This window comes from Ananas comosus, unplaced genomic scaffold, assembly GCF_001540865.1.
Source record: "Ananas comosus cultivar F153 unplaced genomic scaffold, ASM154086v1, whole genome shotgun sequence".
In the NCBI taxonomy this organism is placed as follows: Eukaryota; Viridiplantae; Streptophyta; class Magnoliopsida; order Poales; family Bromeliaceae; genus Ananas; species Ananas comosus.
This window is the reverse complement of record NW_017893329.1, coordinates 1-18168: the sequence shown is the minus strand read 5'-3', so window position 1 is coordinate 18168 and position 18168 is coordinate 1. Positions and strand designations below refer to the sequence as shown.

Sequence of the window (18168 nt, the reverse complement as noted above, 5' to 3'; positions counted from 1 at the left end):
GATGTTTTTTTTTTTTTTTTTTTTTTTTTTTTTTTTGGTTTTCACACGACTCTTATGCCACTCCCTCGTCGTCTCCCCCTTTTCCCAAATCCTCGCCGAACCCTCAAAACCCTAAAAACCCTCCTCCTCGATCCCCTCCTCCTCGATCCCCTCCTCCGCCGCCTCCTCCTCCTGTTCCGCTCCTCCATGGCCTCCGCCGACGCCCTGGAGCCCAACCGAGACGACGATCGGAGGCCGTGGGATCCCCCCTTCGATCCCTCGGAGCCGTCGCTTCCCATCTCCTACCCCATCGCCGATCTCCGTGCCCTAGAATCGCGGTCCTACTTCGAGTCCTTCCACTTCCCCTTCAACAGGGCCTCCGCCCCCCTCCCTCCCTCCTCCGCGGCGGCGGCGGCGGTGGCGGCGCCGCTCCCTCCGCGGCGGAGGATCCTCGTGTGCCACGACATGAAGGGTGGGTACCGCGACGACGCGTGGGTGCAGGGAGGGAGCAACGCCGACGCCTACGCTATCTGGCACTGGCACCTCATGGACGTGTTCGTCTACTTCTCCCATTACTTGGTTACGCTTCCCCCACCGTGCTGGACCAATGCGGCGCATACCCATGGTGTCAAGGTATTCGTTTCCCCTGTTTTTGTCTATATCTTTGTCATCTCCGTAGCGTACTTATATTAGATCGAGATTTAGAGGGTTTTTTAATTTTTTTTTTTCAAGAATTATGGTTTCTTTGATGACCGTAGCGCACATGGTTTAGATGCTAATAATTTGAAGAGTATAATGACAAGATCTTTGAATATTACTTTTTTCCTTTGACAAACAGCATGGAATTATTCTTTTACGCATTGGTTTTGTGGTTTTTCTTTGTGTTATATTTGATGAATATCCTTTTCTTGCAGTAAATTAATCTAGAAATTTTAGATGACTGCAGTTTATAATTATTTGTTTGGTCATGTCTTCTATACATCTTTGCTTAAGGCTTATTTAGTTTCCCTATGGCTTGTCGTAATCTATTATTTCTGCACCATTTTTTTGGATGGATGATAGACATATTCTATAGCTTGTACGACATCTTATTGCTTTTTCTAAATCACAGTTGATTTAATCATTGTGCATATTTCCTTGTATGTTGAACCGTTCAGAATTTCTTAACTTTGACACCTTTTGATTTGGTGTTGCCTTTGCATGAAGGTTTTAGGTACATTCCTCGCAGAATGGGATGCTGGTAAGGTAGTCTGTGAGACATTGTTCGCGACAAAAAGTGCTGCTCGAATGTATGCTGAGAGATTGGCAGAACTTGCCAGCGCTTTGGGTTTCGATGGTTGGCAGGTATTTCTACTGAATCTTACATTTTGCTATATTAGGTAATGCTTTTTATAGTGTAGGTTCATGAATGGGGTGGAAACGAGCCGAGCTCGAGCGAGCTTACCTCGGCTCAAATTCGGCTTGAAATTAATTTCGAGCCTAAATTTAAGCTCAAGCTTGGATTGAAATTAATTCGAGCCGAGCTCGAGCGAGCCTAATTTCGAGTCGAGCGAGCTCGAGCCCTAAATGAGCCGCTTGAAATTCTCAACATCATACGATTAATAGTTTAATTTGTATAGAATATTATCTATAATTTGATACAAACATATGTGTAATAGTTTAAAGTACAAAATAATTATATGAAATATAGTATTATAATATGAAGAAAAATAATTATGAGTTGAATATCTAATCTTTTCCGCCTCACATGTCTTTTCTTTCGCCTTCAATCTCCATATTATTCATTTTCATTTATGCAATCAAAAATAAATAAATTATATAGATAAATATTGGATTAAACTATCCAATCATATATAACTAAAATTAAAATTTTATATAAATAATAATTTTTTACTTTAAAAATATTCTGTATATTTTCTCAAGCATACAATTAATAGCAAGGTAGGCAACGACGGGTATATGCTGTTACTGGGTAACTTGGAGGGCTTCCGGCTTGGCCACTTAGGGTGAGAGATAGAAAAAGAGAAAGAGATAAACATATCGAAAATTTAGAGCTCTGTGAAAGAAAGAAAGAAAGAAAGAAAGGAAAAATGTATAAATTTAGTGAAATTTTGCTCTTTTATTTGTCTATTGGGTTTGTTTTTATGTGCTAACAATATTGGCCCAATTTTAACTAAACTCAGATTATTCACTCAGCCTATATATAATTAAAATATAATATATTTATATATTTTTTAATATATATATATATATATAGTGTAAAACTACTATGAGTCGAGCTCGAGCGAGCCAAATATCGAGTCGAACGCGAGCCGGCTCGCTCATTTGCCAGCCCTAGTTGGGATGATTGCGGTCCCCCCTAGGATTAAATAATATCCTTAGGATTGAGTTGTCCCTACAAGATAATAATAGTATTAATTCAAAGATAAGAAATGATTAAAGGGATTGATCTAAGAATCAAAAAATCGAAAGCACCAGATCCTCTATACTTTCGAGCCTAATTCGAACGAGCCGAGTAATACTCAAGCTCGGCTTGAAATGAATTTCGAGCCTTTTTTTTTGTTCAAGCTCGGCTCATTTAATTTCGAGTCGAGCTCGAGCGAGCCAAATATCGAGTCGAACGCGAGCCGGCTCGCTCATTTGCCAGCCCTAGATTCATGATTGTGCAAGTTTCTTGGAAACCCCTTTGCTTTATTCATTGACCATGAACCATGCTGAAAACTTTTAGAAGTGTAACGTTAGAACTGTTGTTGTTGGTAAAATTTGTGTAGTAATCCTTTTTAAGTTTGAATTGTGTTCTAATAGTACTTCTACATTAGCTATCCTAATAAACTTCATTGATTCACACTTAACTCGCTTTCGTTGCCACCATTGCTGATTGAAATAACTCTCTCTCTCTCTCTCTCTCTGTGCACCATTTTGGTTGGTTGATTCTTGTAGGTCAAAAAATGTATCGAACCAATTGGCACTGATCCTTCCTAGAAGCCTCATTTTTTTTTTTCATGCAGTTGAAGGGTCGTGAGCTGTAGATATCCCTTATTCTTGAGATTTCCCTTTTTGTGCTTCATGATGGAAATGTAAGTCGATAGTCATTTTGTAGGAATCGTTCCTCATACGTTTGATTTCTTGGTTTCCCTCTGTTTATCTTATGGTTCTTCTAGTTTTAAATTTTGTTAGTTTGTAGGGAAAGCTGTTTATTTATTCAACATAAGGTTATGCTGTTATTTGTAACCAGTTGCTCGTTTTGATGTTTTGTCTATTTTTCTGGATTGAGTTATATTTTGGGATCCTAGTTGTAAACCAGATTAAACTATACGAGTTCAATAGAATCTTTCTGGGTTTGAGATCAGATAGGTTAGTATTTTTGAGAAGTCGGTTGGATACGAATTGACCTTGATTCAATCTGGGTTTAAACTGCTTAAGCCTGATCCAGCACTCATTCCTGGAGAGAAATATGGGGATCATTTGTGAACTCTTGAATGCTAGCTAACGTTTTTAATTATGCCTTTTGAGCTGATTCATTTAATTTTCTGAATTTCAGATCAATTTGGAGGTTAATCTGGACTCCCAGCTAATTGATAACTTGAAAGAGTTTTTGCATCATCTAACGGAGACTATGCACTCTTATGTTCCTGGATCTTTGGTTATATGGTGATCTTTCAAAAAACTATTTTGTTTTCTAATCATCAAAAACATCAATTCATTATAGCCTGATAATTTCCATGCAGGTATGATGCTGTGACTAAAGATGGTCAACTTGATTGGCAAGACCAATTGAATGGGAAGAACAAACCATTTTTTGATTTGTGTGACGGCATTTTTGTCAATTACACTTGGAATGTTAGTAGCAGTTTTTATTCCAACTTATGAGAAGCTATTTTTTTTTTTCACCTCTCTCAATTAGATAAATTTGATTCTTGCAGGAAAAGTACCCAGAGTATTCAGCTGCTGTTGCTGGTGAGAGGAAGTTTGATGTGTACATGGGAATTGATGTTTTTGGCAGAAACACCTTTGGAGGTGGGCAATGGAATGTACGCCATTTCAAACTTTGAAGATCTCTTAATTGTTTGTATCAGCTCTATATTATGTAGGAGTGGAAGTTTAGTTGCACAAAATCAGAGTTTGATAAAAGGGTATATTGATCTTTAGCATTGATTGCTAAAAATATTCTATACAGACTCTCACCATAATATTCATACATTTGTTCCTTTTTTCTGTGTTTGACAGACAAATGTGGCCCTTGATTTACTGAAAAAGGAGGATATTTCAGCTGCTATATTTGCTCCTGGATGGGTATATGAAACAAAGCAAGAACCTGACTTTCAGTCTGCACAAAATCGGTAAATGTACTCTCTGATTTAATTTGGAGAAGTGCAGATTTTTTAGATTTTGCAAGAACAGAGAAATCCAGATAGGAAGTGTTGCATTCGTCCGATGGGAATTTTGTTCATAAAAATGATGCTAATTTTCTGCTTAAGCTAGTTATTAATAACTGATATTAGCTTCCTAGTGATTTTGTTTGCACCATTAGATGTATAAGTAAATAATTCAGTTTTAGAGCTTTATATACCTCTTATTCAGCTATACGACTTTTCTGATTTAGGATCTGTTTTGCCTTGCTTTTGTGCCTGCAGTAGCACGCACTAGTGCCAGCCTACCTATTTACGGAGGTTTTATCATTCATGTTAGCAGGCCCTAAGGCCTACAAATGCAGAAAACAATGTCGAATTGGAGTCCAACATAGAGCTCTGCTCGACTGCACTACTGCGGCTCGCAATGGAGTGAGCTGCGCTAGTGCAAACCAAGGGCCAAGAGTCCCCTCGTTAAGTTATCCATTAGATGAAAACTAGGGTATGCTAGTTTCTTTGAAGACCATGTTGCTATGAATCTTTCAATAACAGAGAATACATTAATTGGAGCTTTGGGTTGTGAATTCTTCTTGTCCTCCATGTGAGATAAAACCAGTAATGGTGCCTTCTTTGGGTGATAATTGTTAGATACTTCCTCTCTCATGTCCTCTTTCTGTTTTGTTCGTTCTTTTTCCTTTCAATTATTTTGATATTCTTTTACTGCTCTGGCCTTGTTTTATACACCATCATAATGCAGCACCAGCTGCACTTGACATTGCTGGAAGCATCGTTCTGGTCTGAACTCTTTAACACTACAAAGAAATGTGGCTGTCCCAATTCTTTTGTTTAGAGGTGCTTACTAGGTTTTTGAAGGAAGTCAGCAATGGTTTTTCTTTGTTCAATACATGTAATATTTGATCTCATTTAAGGCCTTCTAGTTCCTTTTGACCTTTACTATATTTTTACAACTTGTGAGACCTTATTATACACATATGTGTGTGTGTGTGTGTGTGTGTGTGTGTGTAATTGGCATTCATTTCTTGTCTTCTAGTGCATCATTTCCTAGTTGAATAGATTCTACTTCCTTCTCCAACAAGCGCTCAAGGAAGTAGGAGCTAGTAATTGAACTCCTATACCTTTCAGAAACCTTCCCTTTACCTTGTTTCTTTGTGTTTATTTGTTTTTCTTATAAGATGCTTTTACAATGATGATACCAGCATCATGTGGTATCAATTCCTAGTCAATTGTCTTAACTCAAAGTGCCAACAAGCATTCTTTGCACGGGGATGAAGATTGTTTCATGTACTTAATCTTACGTTGTACATTTATCACCTACTTTCAACATAGGGAGTTAAATCAGATGCTTTCTGATGTGGTACAATTAGGATTAATTAATGTTAAATTGAAGTCTAGAAGGCACTAAAATTAGAATTGGGGGTTTTCAGCCAATAAATAGTCATGGCACTTTGGATACCGGACTTGCTTGTAAAAACTGGAATACATGCTATAATATAATTCCTTGATGATAATTTCTCAAGTTAAGATGCACTCTTTGTTTGTGACTAAGTTGAATATTTGCAGTTTTGAGGTCCTTTAATTGAACTTGCAGTTGGTGGGGCCTCGTTGAACAATCATGGGGAATACTTCAAACCTATCCAAAATTACTGCCTTTCTACTCAAATTTTGATCAGGTTGGTTTCCAATTTTATATCTGGTTTTCTTTCATTCTCCTATTCCTGAAAGGGAGAATATGCTGCTGTATGTTTAAGTTATACTATGTATATGTTGACTCTGCGGTCAAATAGATTCCATGTGTATCACATTTCATTTAACTTGATGCGATCAGGCATGAAATGCAGTTTTGGCCAATACTGTAGAAAACTGTTGATTTCCTTTTTTTTGGGATTACTTTGATTTCCTGCCTGAATTATGTGACGGGGCTGGATTTCAGGCAATGTTTGGTTAGGGGATAGGGATAGGGATAGGCCCTTATCCCCCTCTTTATACCCAAATGCTAATTTTTTACCCGAGAACAATAGTTCTCGGTTACCTATAATTACCAGTTATAACTATCCCCACCAACACCTCCATTTTCTATATAAAACTATCTAATATTTTTCTTATTCCATATTATCTATTCAAACGCTATTTTTCTTATCCCTGGGAATAACCCAATTTTCATCCAAACGCTATTTTTCTTATCCCCATACTTGTACCTATCCTGTAATAGCTAGTTCTTTATTATACCCGAACCAAACGGTACCTTAGGGGAATAGCGGCAGCTTTTTTTTTTTTTTCTGATTCTTTAGAGACGGTAATTGAAACCATTAACTGTGAACATAAGAGTACAAAAAGAAATAAGAGTAAACAAGGAGAGGAAACGCAGGAAAGCAGAATTCTTTGATTTCCTGCCTGATGTGATGGGGCTGAATTTCTAAGGGAATAGCGGCAGCTGATTTTTTTTTTATTCTTTAGAGACAGTAATTGAAACCATTAACTGTGAACATACTCTTATGTAGAAAAAGAAATAAGAGTAAACAAGGAGAGGAAATGCAGGAGAGCAGAATGGAATTAAGGATGGAAACAGATAATGTTATTTTTGCACTATTTCTGTTCAATTGAGTGATTGTGCTTAAGGCTAATTAGCAAATTAGTTGTATATTTTTTCTAATCAAACTGTACGTTCATGTCCTACATACTCAGAATGATTCTGGTTATCCTGGTTATAGACTATATTATTCTGCTATGATCATTACAGCCAATACTTTGTTACCATTTATATACATTTCAGAATATGCCACATGATCTGACCCTGACTCCTTTTTTTTGGTGGTTAAAAATTCTAGATATTTTCATTTTCTTGGCTATATTTGGCTGGACTGTTTACTGTTCCCATTATATTTTTAATTGTGGTCGACCTTCTATTGCAAACACGTTTCTTTTCATTTATTTGAGGAACAATCTGTTAATACAATTACTTAAACATTATGCTATTCTAGTTAAGCTGTAATATCTACTTAAATGCAATAGTGTTCAATAACCGTGCTGCTCTCTATTATATATTTGATCTCATACATCTACTCTCAATAGGTCCATTCTCATCAGTATTTCTGGATCTAGAATGAACCTAGTAGTGTTTCTTGCTTTCTTTCTTTTGTTGCAAAGATAAATTACTTAAATAATCTTAATAATCTTTGAACCTTGAATCTAATCCAGGGACATGGTTATTATGTTTCTGTTGAAGGTGTGCAAGTAGCTGATTATCCATGGACTAATATTTCTTGTCAAGGTTTTCAGGTACTACTGTGGTTTAGTCACTGCATTGTCATCAAAGATATTGTACTGCAAACTGATTTTGCTTTAGAGACAGTTTTCTTAAGCATGTACTTTTTTATATGGTTTTTTTATGCTGAAAAAGAATGAATATATTCGATATGTACAGGTTAGTTTTGTTTACTCTTATTGTCCTAACAGAACAAGTTTGCCGCATGACACTTATAATATTGACTGCTTTACATGTTTTCTGCAACAGGCCAGGTAAAAATGTGGATGAAGAAAAGAAAAGTGGCATAATACAATCTTTAAAAAACATTTTTGAGTAACTTTATCCTCTTAATTATATGTAGTATTTAGGCCTCACTTAGAGAGGGCAAAATTTTTAACTCGAGAGTGATCTGTTCTGTAGAACTGAACATAGCTTCCTAATTTGAAACTCGAGTCTTCCACTTTTGATTTACTTCCTACTAATGATGTAGTCCCTGAGTATCAAAGTAAATAACCACCAGGTTGTTTTTCAAACTGCCAAATTGCTTATTCTTTTTTCTTCCATTGCATGCCTTCCCATTGCTCAAGTCCTCTTTGGGCTCGGCACATCGCTTGTTTGCTCAATTTTAGTCATTTTGCATTTAGTGGTCAAGCGAATCAAGCTGTCATCAATTACGTAGAGGTAGTTATATGTCCTAGAAACTAATCGACTGGTCATCAAGTGGTTCTATATTAGTCATTTCTTCTCTTAGTGCGTTGGCAGTAATGACTAATACAGAACCTGGAACTGATTGATGATCGATGATCGAATATATTGTTTCTTTCGGCTTCTTTCATTGAGGAACGTCTTACATTTAGCCTCTAGTTATCTGAGCTCTTGACCAGGGCTAAGATGTTGTATTAACACTCTATAGTGTTAACAAAATCCTTTAAGCAATTAATTGATGATATTTGTTGGTTTTTATCCATTACTTGTAATGTTTTCCTCATATTTGCCACTGCTTACTCTATTTCTTTTACCATTTACTGTAAGGCATATTATTATCTTCTCATGAAGACTTTTTTGTCACAGCCTGCCCTCAATTATTTTGTAGATCCAACTCAAACTTCTATGCAAGCTTTCGTCAAGTAAGTTTGTGGTTCTGTTTATGGTGCAAGTTATTTGAATTGTATTTTCAGCAGATGATCTCATTAAACTCACGCCATACTGATTCATTTTTATGATTTAAAAATGGCATACTTATGTATGCTTTGTTTAGCATCCTGTATGAGATTTACAATCTCAAAGGCTTCAAATGATTAAATTTATTTCTGTTGAATAGACTTATTGTGGTTACTAAGTTGGTTGATACAAAGATTTGACCTTTTCTATGGATAGCAAATTGCCAGAAAATATAAGGATCTAGTGGTATGTAGTCAGAAATAATACTTCTGGTTTCCATTATCTAGTATTTCAATTTTATATTCCATACTATTCCCTTAAGCATAATCATTGACTGGTGTTACTGCAAGCAATATTTATCTATCCCTTAAAAGCAAGATATTAATCGCTTTTTAAAGGTTTATGCTTTCTGATATTAGAAGTTTTGGTCTCAGATGTAATTCTGATCATATATTTGTCTCTTTGTAGTTACATATTCTTATTTTCCCCCTTTTTGCAAATTGTGATTTCATTTATTTTTTTTCCCCTCTCCTCTTCTGCTAAACTGCATTATGATTGGTAGTTTTAAGGATGCACCTTATAGTGGAGGGGGAAGCATTACAGTCAAAGGAAATATTCAACAGAGCACTCTTTTCTCAACGCGGCTTTTTGTTGCAAAACTTCCTTTGGAGGATTTACCCATCTACATTTCATATTCTGTAAGTTACCGTCCAGCTTTACAAGATGATCGTAATTGGTATTGTAACTCCAATTAGATGTTTAACTTTATCTATTTAGAGTTAACTAACTGGTTCAGCTATAAAACAACCGTAATGGATCCAAGCAACTTTAGGTTGCGACTGCTATGCTTCTGAAATATATAATCTTCTTTGATTCAGTATCAGAAGCATTAATGATAAACATAATAGATAATCAATAAATAAAACACGTGCATATGATATTTTCTCGTGATTCTTATGCAGGTGAAATCTGATAGGGATTCTATCCTAGCATTGTGCCTCGAATTATCATCCGAAACTGATGGCGTAATGTATGCTCTCATCACCAATGATGTTGACTCATTCCCCTCTCTGGACCCCTCTAAAAGTCAATACTATAAAATCATTCAAGCAGAAAAGATGGAGAGCCCAGGTATCACATCTTGGATTCTTTACAAAGCAACTCTCCGCTTGGGTGGCTACACTCTAACTGGTATCAATGCCACATGTATTTTGAGAAGGCTAAATCCAACCAAACCAGCATCCAGAAAAAGCTTAGGTTTTGGATATCCTGAGGGAATTAGCGATGAGTCTTTCCCCTATTGTGCATCGATTGGCCATATAAGCATTAGAAATTCTGAACAGAGCATGCAATTCCCTCAGGCAAATGCATGGGTTACCGAAGGCCAGTGCATTTCATGGGCCCCAGATTCTAACGGAACTAGAAATGTTAGTCTCAAAATTGTATGGAAATTGGCGGATGCATATACAGATTCCTTCATGAAGTATAATATATACGTCGAAAAGCAAATGGCCAACTCTGGTGGGAACTCCGTGGAGAGAACATATCTTGGGGTTGCTCGAGTTGAGGCATTTTATGTATCGGATCTAGATGTTCCAAGTGAAGTTACATGTCTCAGATTTATCATTCAAATCTGTGCATACGATGGCAGTTGTCAGGAAATTGAGAAATCACCTACATTTATCTTAGACTGTTGAAGAATACAATAATTTAGATGTAACTGGTTAAAGCTATACCAGCAGTGCATGTTTTCATTATGTTGGTGAAAGCCCAATGATATAGCAGGAGTGCAAAGCAACAACATGACTTTTGTGATAACCAAAGAGAGCCGCAATACTGAAAATTGTTAAGTTATTTGATTGTGTTGTTGTATCACTATAATTGAATCGTTAGAATAAATAAAATTTGGTACAATATACAATGTACTTTTATCAATCATGATTTTCTTCACTTGTCTTGGGCAGAAAGTGGATTGTTTGCTCTACAACAGCTGTGACATTTTGCTTATTCCATTAGATAATAGGCTGCAATATGGTAGTTTGAAATATGTTAATAACTTACGCATACTGGCTTAGAGATTAAACAGCTCATCTACTTGTTTAGTCACATAAAAAAGGATACCAGATGTGGATATGTATGACTGATACCACATTTTGATCGAGCTAAGTACCCTTGTGTAATTCTGGTGTCCAAATAAATTCAACGCTATTTTTGCTAGAACTTCTTCAGTGCCATTTTAGAGTTCCAAGCCAAAGACATTGGGAATGAGAAGGAATAAATATAGAACAGGCATGCGTTCAAAACTTACAAGCATATATAGATGCATTGTGGACTACACGCAAAATTCCTGGGGTATAACAAAGTGATACTTACATTGCTTTGGTTCTACCTTCCGTTGATTCACTGGTTGGAGCATTCATCATGTCGAGAAAGCAAAACAGGTTGAAGGATGCACCGCCTAAACCCTTTAGCTGTATTATTCATGTTTACTCCAGTTAATCTCAACTAAGCTTTGTAGATCAACACTGCCCTCAAAATGGAAGCGAGCTGATTACTCTGACCATCCTGGTCAAGTTGGGGTTCTTAATCTTCTACTTAGCCCTTATCTTCCACAACAGGTCTTGCAAGAAGTTGCCTTTTGTGCAATTTTCTAAGTTCCACGCAGTTGTGAATAAACGTGTATAAAACAGCTGAAATGATCACATCCTAATTATTTCCTTATTTTATTGACTTTAGATTTCAATTTACCCTTCGAATTCTTATTACCTTTAGAATTTCTAGCAGACCCTTTTGCATTTCCTCTTTGCTTGTGTTTTGCTCCTTTAATTTTCTTTACCTTGGAAGTTTTCTTGCCAAGCTCATCAAGATTGTCGTCTGATGGATCTTCCTCATCAAAGTTTCTGAAGCCTGTAAGCTTCTCATATTCATCTTCGTCGATCGCTCCTCGCTTCAGCTTTTTAAGTAAGCGATATTCCTGCTCCAATTCTTCGTCATCCTCTTTCGTCTGAGTTGCACGGCGTTGTCTGCCTGTTTTCTTCCTTGTGATAGCTGCAGCTTTTTCTAGATCTGGCTTCTTGTTTCTTTCCGTTTTTGGTCCGTGAAAAGCATCAGGTTCCTTTCTTTGCAAAGTCTTCTGGCGTTGCTTTTCTCGAGCTTTATCTCTAGATTTAGTAAATAGGAGAATAATCAGAGGAGATTTGCCATCGATAGGAAATAATCACATGTTCTCAAGCTAACCATACCAACCTTAAGAAATCTCTAGGAAATAATCACATATTCTCAAGCTTAACCAACCTTAAGAAATCTCTATGCCTAATTGTAATGCTAATTAAATATGCCCATAAGGACATAATGGAAAAGATAAAAATTTAAAGGGGCTTTTACGTGTATATGTATCCCTGCACATTCATCTATTTACACACAAGAATGTGTAATTTGTTAGAAACTATACTTGAGCTGTGTAGTCATCCAATTCATGGAAGGAAGTTGATTTGTGTTAGAAAAAATTCAATCAGAGAAAAACATATTTGTAACAACAGGATATATATGCAAGAAATTAATTAGATAGCTTTGTTGAGAGTAGCATGCTTACTTGTACTTGATCTGCATCACGTCAATATCGTCTACAGGGGAAAATTCATCTACAGAGAGAGAATGATGCTTCACCTCTGGCATTGAAGGGATCTGAAGCAAGCCATATCCCATGGCCAATTTTCCGATTTCCAGTTCTTTCCACCTGAAAAATTGCTGATCTTAGAGAACACTAAGCCTCCGAAAATGATATCTTTTTTTAAGCAATGTATTTGACCTGAAGATGTAAGAGCACTGGTGCTCTTTGTATGCACGGATGTACGAGACGAATGCTTTAAGCCCTTTCTCCATAACATCTCGGTCTTCTTTTGCAGCAGCTCTTATCTGTGATATTGATATTCACACTCTATAAGATGATTTCAAGTGGCAGTTAATTTGTATGGAGAAAATGTCTTGGGTCCACGAAATATGATAAGGACGCTTACACAATGTAAATGATTTGAATATAAGAAAACTGAAAACATCATTATATGTTTCCTCGTGTTAGCAAATGAAATGCATTTTACTTTTTCAAGGAAAGAATGTTATACATGGAAAATGCTAATATAAGCAGCATATCTTCTTGTGACTGGTCAATTAAGCCTTTGATTTGTCTGAATCATCATCCGATAGTTATATCAATTATTTAGTTCATATGTAGGAGCTAACATGGCATCTTTTAAATGCACCAAATGAAGACATTAATGGAAGTGCTGTTCAAGTACAAGATTGAAATGCATTGATAAGAGGAAAAAATTAATTAGGCAATATAGCAGCATCTGAATACTTTACCATCACTATTATTTAGTTCCATCTGAAGCATATAATATGAAATGTATCTAAACATCAGCAAAAAATAAATATGAATATTCACATAATTTATCTGTAGCTATAAACAGACTTTAGATGACAGCTACATGCCTGGGGAACAATATCTTCAGCATTATCTAAACATTGCCTCTCCTTGAGAGGCACACGCCTAAGCCTCAGGAACTCGACATAAGCGTCCTCCTGCACATGAAATTTTGACTAAGCTATAAAGCAGAAGATGAATAAGTAAATTCTTCGTAAGCAGTACAAGCTCAGCCAAACCTTGGGCAAGAGAAATACAATAGCACTTCCTTGTCGACCAATCCGTGCAGTTCGGCCTACTCGATGTATGAAGACATTTGGATCTTGAGGTGGATCATACTGGATGACAATAGCGACTCAAATAAAATCAATAGCAAATCAAATAAAATCATTCCTCATAAACAAAATGAGACTCCACATTTTCAACACTGTAATGGTAATTATTCTAGAAAGAAACTACAATGACGATAAAGTTCAAAGAACATTATTTATTGAATGAATGGTGTTATATCCTATTGATTGAGATAATACATTCGCTTCAAACAGTTCATAATACTTTTCAGAGTAGATTAATTAACTTCAATCAGAAAAGGGTGTTGTACAAGACACAATGAACTTCTTTGGCATGGGAAACAATTGCATTTATATCTTTCCTGTCGGCAATTTGCATGATGGATTTTCACATTAGTAATATTTAACCTACTATCCTATGATTTGGGCCCAACTCAATAAAAATGAGATTAGAAACAGCAAACGCGCCAATGGACTTCTTAAAATATAAGGAAACAGATCTTTTCAGAGTAGATTAATTAACTTCCATCAGAAAAGGGTGTTGTACAAGACACAATGAACTTCTTAGGCATGGGAAACAATTGCATTTATATCTTTCCTGTCAGCAATTTGCATGATGGATTTTCATGTTAGTAATGTTTAACCTACTATCCTATGATTTGAGCCCAACTCAATAAAAATGAGATTAGAAACAGCAAACCCGCCAATGGACTTCTTAACATATAAGGAAACAGATCTTTCCCGAAGTGGCCTCAACAATAGTCAGAACAATGCAAATGAATAAAGACTTAGAAAAGCATCTGATATATCACACAAACACTGATTGTTTAGAGGTTAACAACTTTTATACATCTCATTTAGAGATTGCATGCTCCCATCCATTTCCTAAGAATTGTTATAACAGCCTTGGGCAAGCGTTAAATTTATCTCTTCTAAACTCGAAATTGCAAAAATTAAAGATAGTGTGAGATTTTGGAAAAGAAATTTAGAAGCTATATCAATAAATTTTCCAATTTGATAAAATTTCACGACGGCTGATTCATCGCGCTTATTACAATTTACAAGAAATGGAACAAAGGAAACAAATATTTGGAGGCCTATATTATCAAGCTGTATGTCTCAGTTGTTGTATTTGCTCCCTACAGTCAAGCCTTACTGCTAATGAAACACACACAAGGCATCTAATTAATTACATAAATAGGTCTGACCAAGTACACCAAAATCTACCTGCACAATCCAATCGACACCTGGAATGTCAAGTCCCCTTGCTGCAACATCTGTGCAAAGTAAGATACCACTTGATAGAGCTGTGAAAGATGCCAATGCTTTCTCCCTCGCACTCTACAGAAAAAATTATGGAATGGAAAATTCAAAACAAAAGATATAGCCTTATAGATTTTTTTAAAAAAAGTCCACTCCGTAAGAAATAATAAAAGAAAAAAAAAGTAAAAAAAAAAAAAAAATTCTAATCGCATCAGTGACCCTACCTGCTTCATCTTCCCATGAAGAGAAATTATTGAAGAACCCTTAAGCATGTTTAGTTGGGGAAGGATGATCCCCCAGTAGTCAACACAAGCACATGTCATGAAATATCTGTTGTGAAGTAAAACAGAAAGAAGGTATTCTATTAGCTAACCACTGCACTGAGTCCACCTTACGTACATAAATAGAAAAATAAGGACCCAATTGTCAAATGTATAACCATACACTATTATCTTCATAGACGTGTTCTTCAATAGGAAGTCAACAAGCTGTGATGACTTGTTCGGTGCTTCACATACCATATACTGCACAAAAAGGTAAAGAAAGGAAAAGGAAATGAGTGCTGCAAGAGAGAAAAGTGAGGCTAAAAGATGAGATTTGCCAGAAACATGGTAATGCTCTCAATTTACATGCTTATTGATACATTTAAGTTAAAAATTTAGGTTTAGAAGCACCAAGATAATAGTGCAAGTTCATATAATGGTAACTGCAAATCATTACTATTTATTGCAGGTGAAGATAAGAAAGTTGAATCAAGAAATGGAATTGGTCTATGATCATTGCCTCATTATCTTGCTAAATAGAAATTTACTCATTAAAATATAAGGAAAAAAGTTATCTCAATATGTTGACACTTATCAGCAAAACTCACGGATCTTTCTGAACCTTAGTAGCACATAATAGTAGTGTGATATGATAACAAGCCTGGTGCATGTTACTCAAAATCCAAAACGAGAGAGAGAGAGAGAGAGCAGAAGCATGGTATTTGGCTAATGTTTAACGTTGTACATAGCACAAACCGTGCTTCTGCTTCTTCTCTCTACTTCGAGATCCTGCAAACCTATGGTTGGCTTTTCGCTATACCTTAATCAACATCAATAATCTTCGTTTAGCAAAAGTGTAAAAACTCCTCTAGCTTAGTTGCCATGATTTGACACTAATCATAAATGTCAAACTTGAAAAGTGATTGGTGAATACCAAATCAACATTCTGGAAGTTTAGAGATAGTCAAAAACTTTGTCGTAGCATTGAACTTAGTAACATTTCCAAAACAATAATTTCAGAGGACTTTTACCTCTATATGAAGCCCTAGAGGTGTTCTTGAAGAGGCTAGGTCTTGTGAGTTCCCCACATCGCCTACTGCTTTAGTTTCTGTACGAACTTCAACTCTTACAGGATTTCTTAATCCTGCCCTAGAAAGTTCCTCAACTGCCTCCGTTTGAGTTGCTGAAAAAAGGCCTGTTCTTCGGAGTTTTGGCAATCTAGATATGACAGAAGTAATTTGCTTCTGAAATCCCATATCTAAAAGCCTATCAGCCTCATCTAGAATCAGGATCTGCTTCAACAAAGAGTGAAACATAAAAAATACTGCATTAAAGTTATTTGTAAGCATGAAATATGTAATATTGAGATAAAGAGGAAATGCTATTGAGAAATTAATACCTTAATATAGTAAATATTAACAACAAAAGATATGCAGTGAAAGAATATGCAGCATATCTAAATAAAAAAACAACTTTATCAATAAAAAAAGTAGAATAGAAGGGTTACAAAATGTCACTGTAAGTCAACCATAAGCAACATTGAAGATAAAAGGAAAAGAGTAAATATAAATAAATTGAACAAGCAACAGAGAGAGAGAGAGAGAGAGAGAGAGAGAGATAGAGAGAGAGATGTAAAATATAGTAGCTGGACGATAATTATATTAAGGAAGCTCAAAGCTTCTTCGCCATTACATTCCCCATGCATCCTTTTTCTTACTGAACAGTTGATTCCCCTATTCTCTAAGCCAAGAAGCCAATGTTTAACTATGTGTAAACAAAATAATATTTCTGATCGACTTCATTGACAAGAAAGTCAAATAGTTCTCTCCACATTATCCCTCAAATCAAATTCCAAATACCATTTAATGGTTCCCAAATACAACCTTCAATCCTGAAAAAAAGTACTAGCTAATTCAAGATTACATTAAGCATGTAAACTATCTTCATTTTAGACCATAACTATTATGATGCAGTTTCAAGTTATACATATGCATATATACCACAATGAATTCTGTGACTATGGCAGACAAAATAAGACTCAGCATGTGCAAATAATATTGTTCAGAATAAGAACTTTTTCAAGGAATAAAAGGTTACCTCAAAATTTCGAAAGTCTAAAACGTCCAGGCGCTCCATTATGTCATGTAGCTTCCCAGGAGTTCCGACCAATACATTCACACCTTCATCTTCTATTTTCTTGATATCTGATTTTATATCTACCCCTCCAACGAGGAGCATAGACCTCATGTTCGGCATTGTGGAAAAAAAAGGCTCTGCAACATTGTATATTTGTGATGATAATTCTCTTGTTGGAGAAATGATCATTCCCATGACCTGAGACACAAGCGCATATAATTATAATAGTATCACAATATACAACTAACAAAACCAAATATTTCTACTTTTCCTTCACTTGATCTTTTCAAGATTGTGCATTTCATGGACATTAGAACATACGATGCAATGATAGATCAATATAATCTTAACTTGAGACAAAGTAATAAGAACAAAAGGATTCTTCCACTTCACCAAATGAACAGTCGAGTTCTCGATTTCATAAAACAAAAAACAAGGAAAATCGAAAACCCTAAAAGGATTAACATCGATAGACCAAACAATCCAACTTCTACCCATCCTTTTCAACTTTTTAAACCTACATAATTGCAATTGAACTCAGAAACAAAGAATCTTTTTCAAAACGCCAAATGAAACCGAAGTCAAAGGATCGAACCTGGTTGGATTTGGGAGGAGAAGGGCATCGGCGAAGGATCTCGACGAAGGGGACAACGAAGGCTAGGGTTTTCCCGGAGCCGGTGGCCGCGTCGACGGCGACGTCCTTGTGGCCGCAAAGGAGGGGGATGGTGGCGGCTTGGACCGGGGTGCAGAAGCGGAAACCGCCTAGGGTTAGGGTTTCGAGGACGGGGTCGGAGAGCGAGGGGCGCAGGTCGGAGAAGCGCGTCGTCGTTAGGGCTCGGCTTGGAGCATCCGATCTCTCCACCGCCATTGTTGGGGGTGGCGGAGTGGCTTCCAGCGGTTATCTGAAGTTCTCGGTCTAGGGTTTTTTTTGTTATTTTAAAGGAGGATTTTAGGAGGTGACTCGTCACCGCCTAAGAGTCGTCGCTGATACTAAATGCTGCAACGACTTCTTGCGAAGCGCCGACTTCGTTCAATAGTG

At 36.5% G+C, this 18168-nt stretch overlaps 2 protein-coding genes across 4 annotated transcripts; one reads left to right on the top strand and one right to left on the bottom strand.

The window, feature by feature from the left end:
* The first annotated feature begins 25 nt into the window (after window positions 1–25).
* On the top strand, window positions 26–10689 carry LOC109705631 (cytosolic endo-beta-N-acetylglucosaminidase 1-like). The gene is made up of 11 exons (XM_020226380.1): window positions 26–612; window positions 1186–1323; window positions 3521–3630; window positions 3708–3819; window positions 3903–4010; window positions 4207–4319; window positions 5938–6019; window positions 7545–7625; window positions 8665–8720; window positions 9317–9452; window positions 9717–10689. Exons 1-11 carry the CDS (start codon window positions 55–57, stop codon window positions 10449–10451), a joined length of 2229 nt encoding a protein of 742 aa, XP_020081969.1. The 5' UTR covers window positions 26–54; the 3' UTR covers window positions 10452–10689.
* LOC109705632 (DEAD-box ATP-dependent RNA helicase 18) lies at window positions 10592–18068 on the bottom strand. 3 transcript variants are annotated; one of them, XR_002214805.1, is made up of 12 exons: window positions 17725–18062; window positions 17091–17327; window positions 16025–16285; window positions 15175–15254; window positions 14955–15060; window positions 14695–14808; window positions 13417–13515; window positions 13246–13335; window positions 12563–12669; window positions 12347–12490; window positions 11128–11915; window positions 10592–10778 (listed from the first exon to the last, which is right to left on the bottom strand). XR_002214805.1 is itself a non-coding variant. In XM_020226381.1 (11 exons), the coding sequence occupies exons 1-11, from the start codon at window positions 17995–17997 to the stop codon at window positions 11465–11467; spliced, it is 1962 nt and encodes a 653-aa protein (XP_020081970.1). In that variant the 5' UTR covers window positions 17998–18062; the 3' UTR covers window positions 10989–11464. The 3 variants fall into 3 exon arrangements, 2 of the variants coding, with proteins under 2 accessions (XP_020081970.1, XP_020081971.1); XM_020226381.1 differs by lacking the exon at window positions 10592–10778 and having other exon boundaries at window positions 10989–11915; XM_020226382.1 differs by lacking the exon at window positions 10592–10778 and having other exon boundaries at window positions 11773–11915; window positions 12421–12490; window positions 17725–18068.
* Between the last annotated feature and the right edge of the window lie 100 nt (window positions 18069–18168).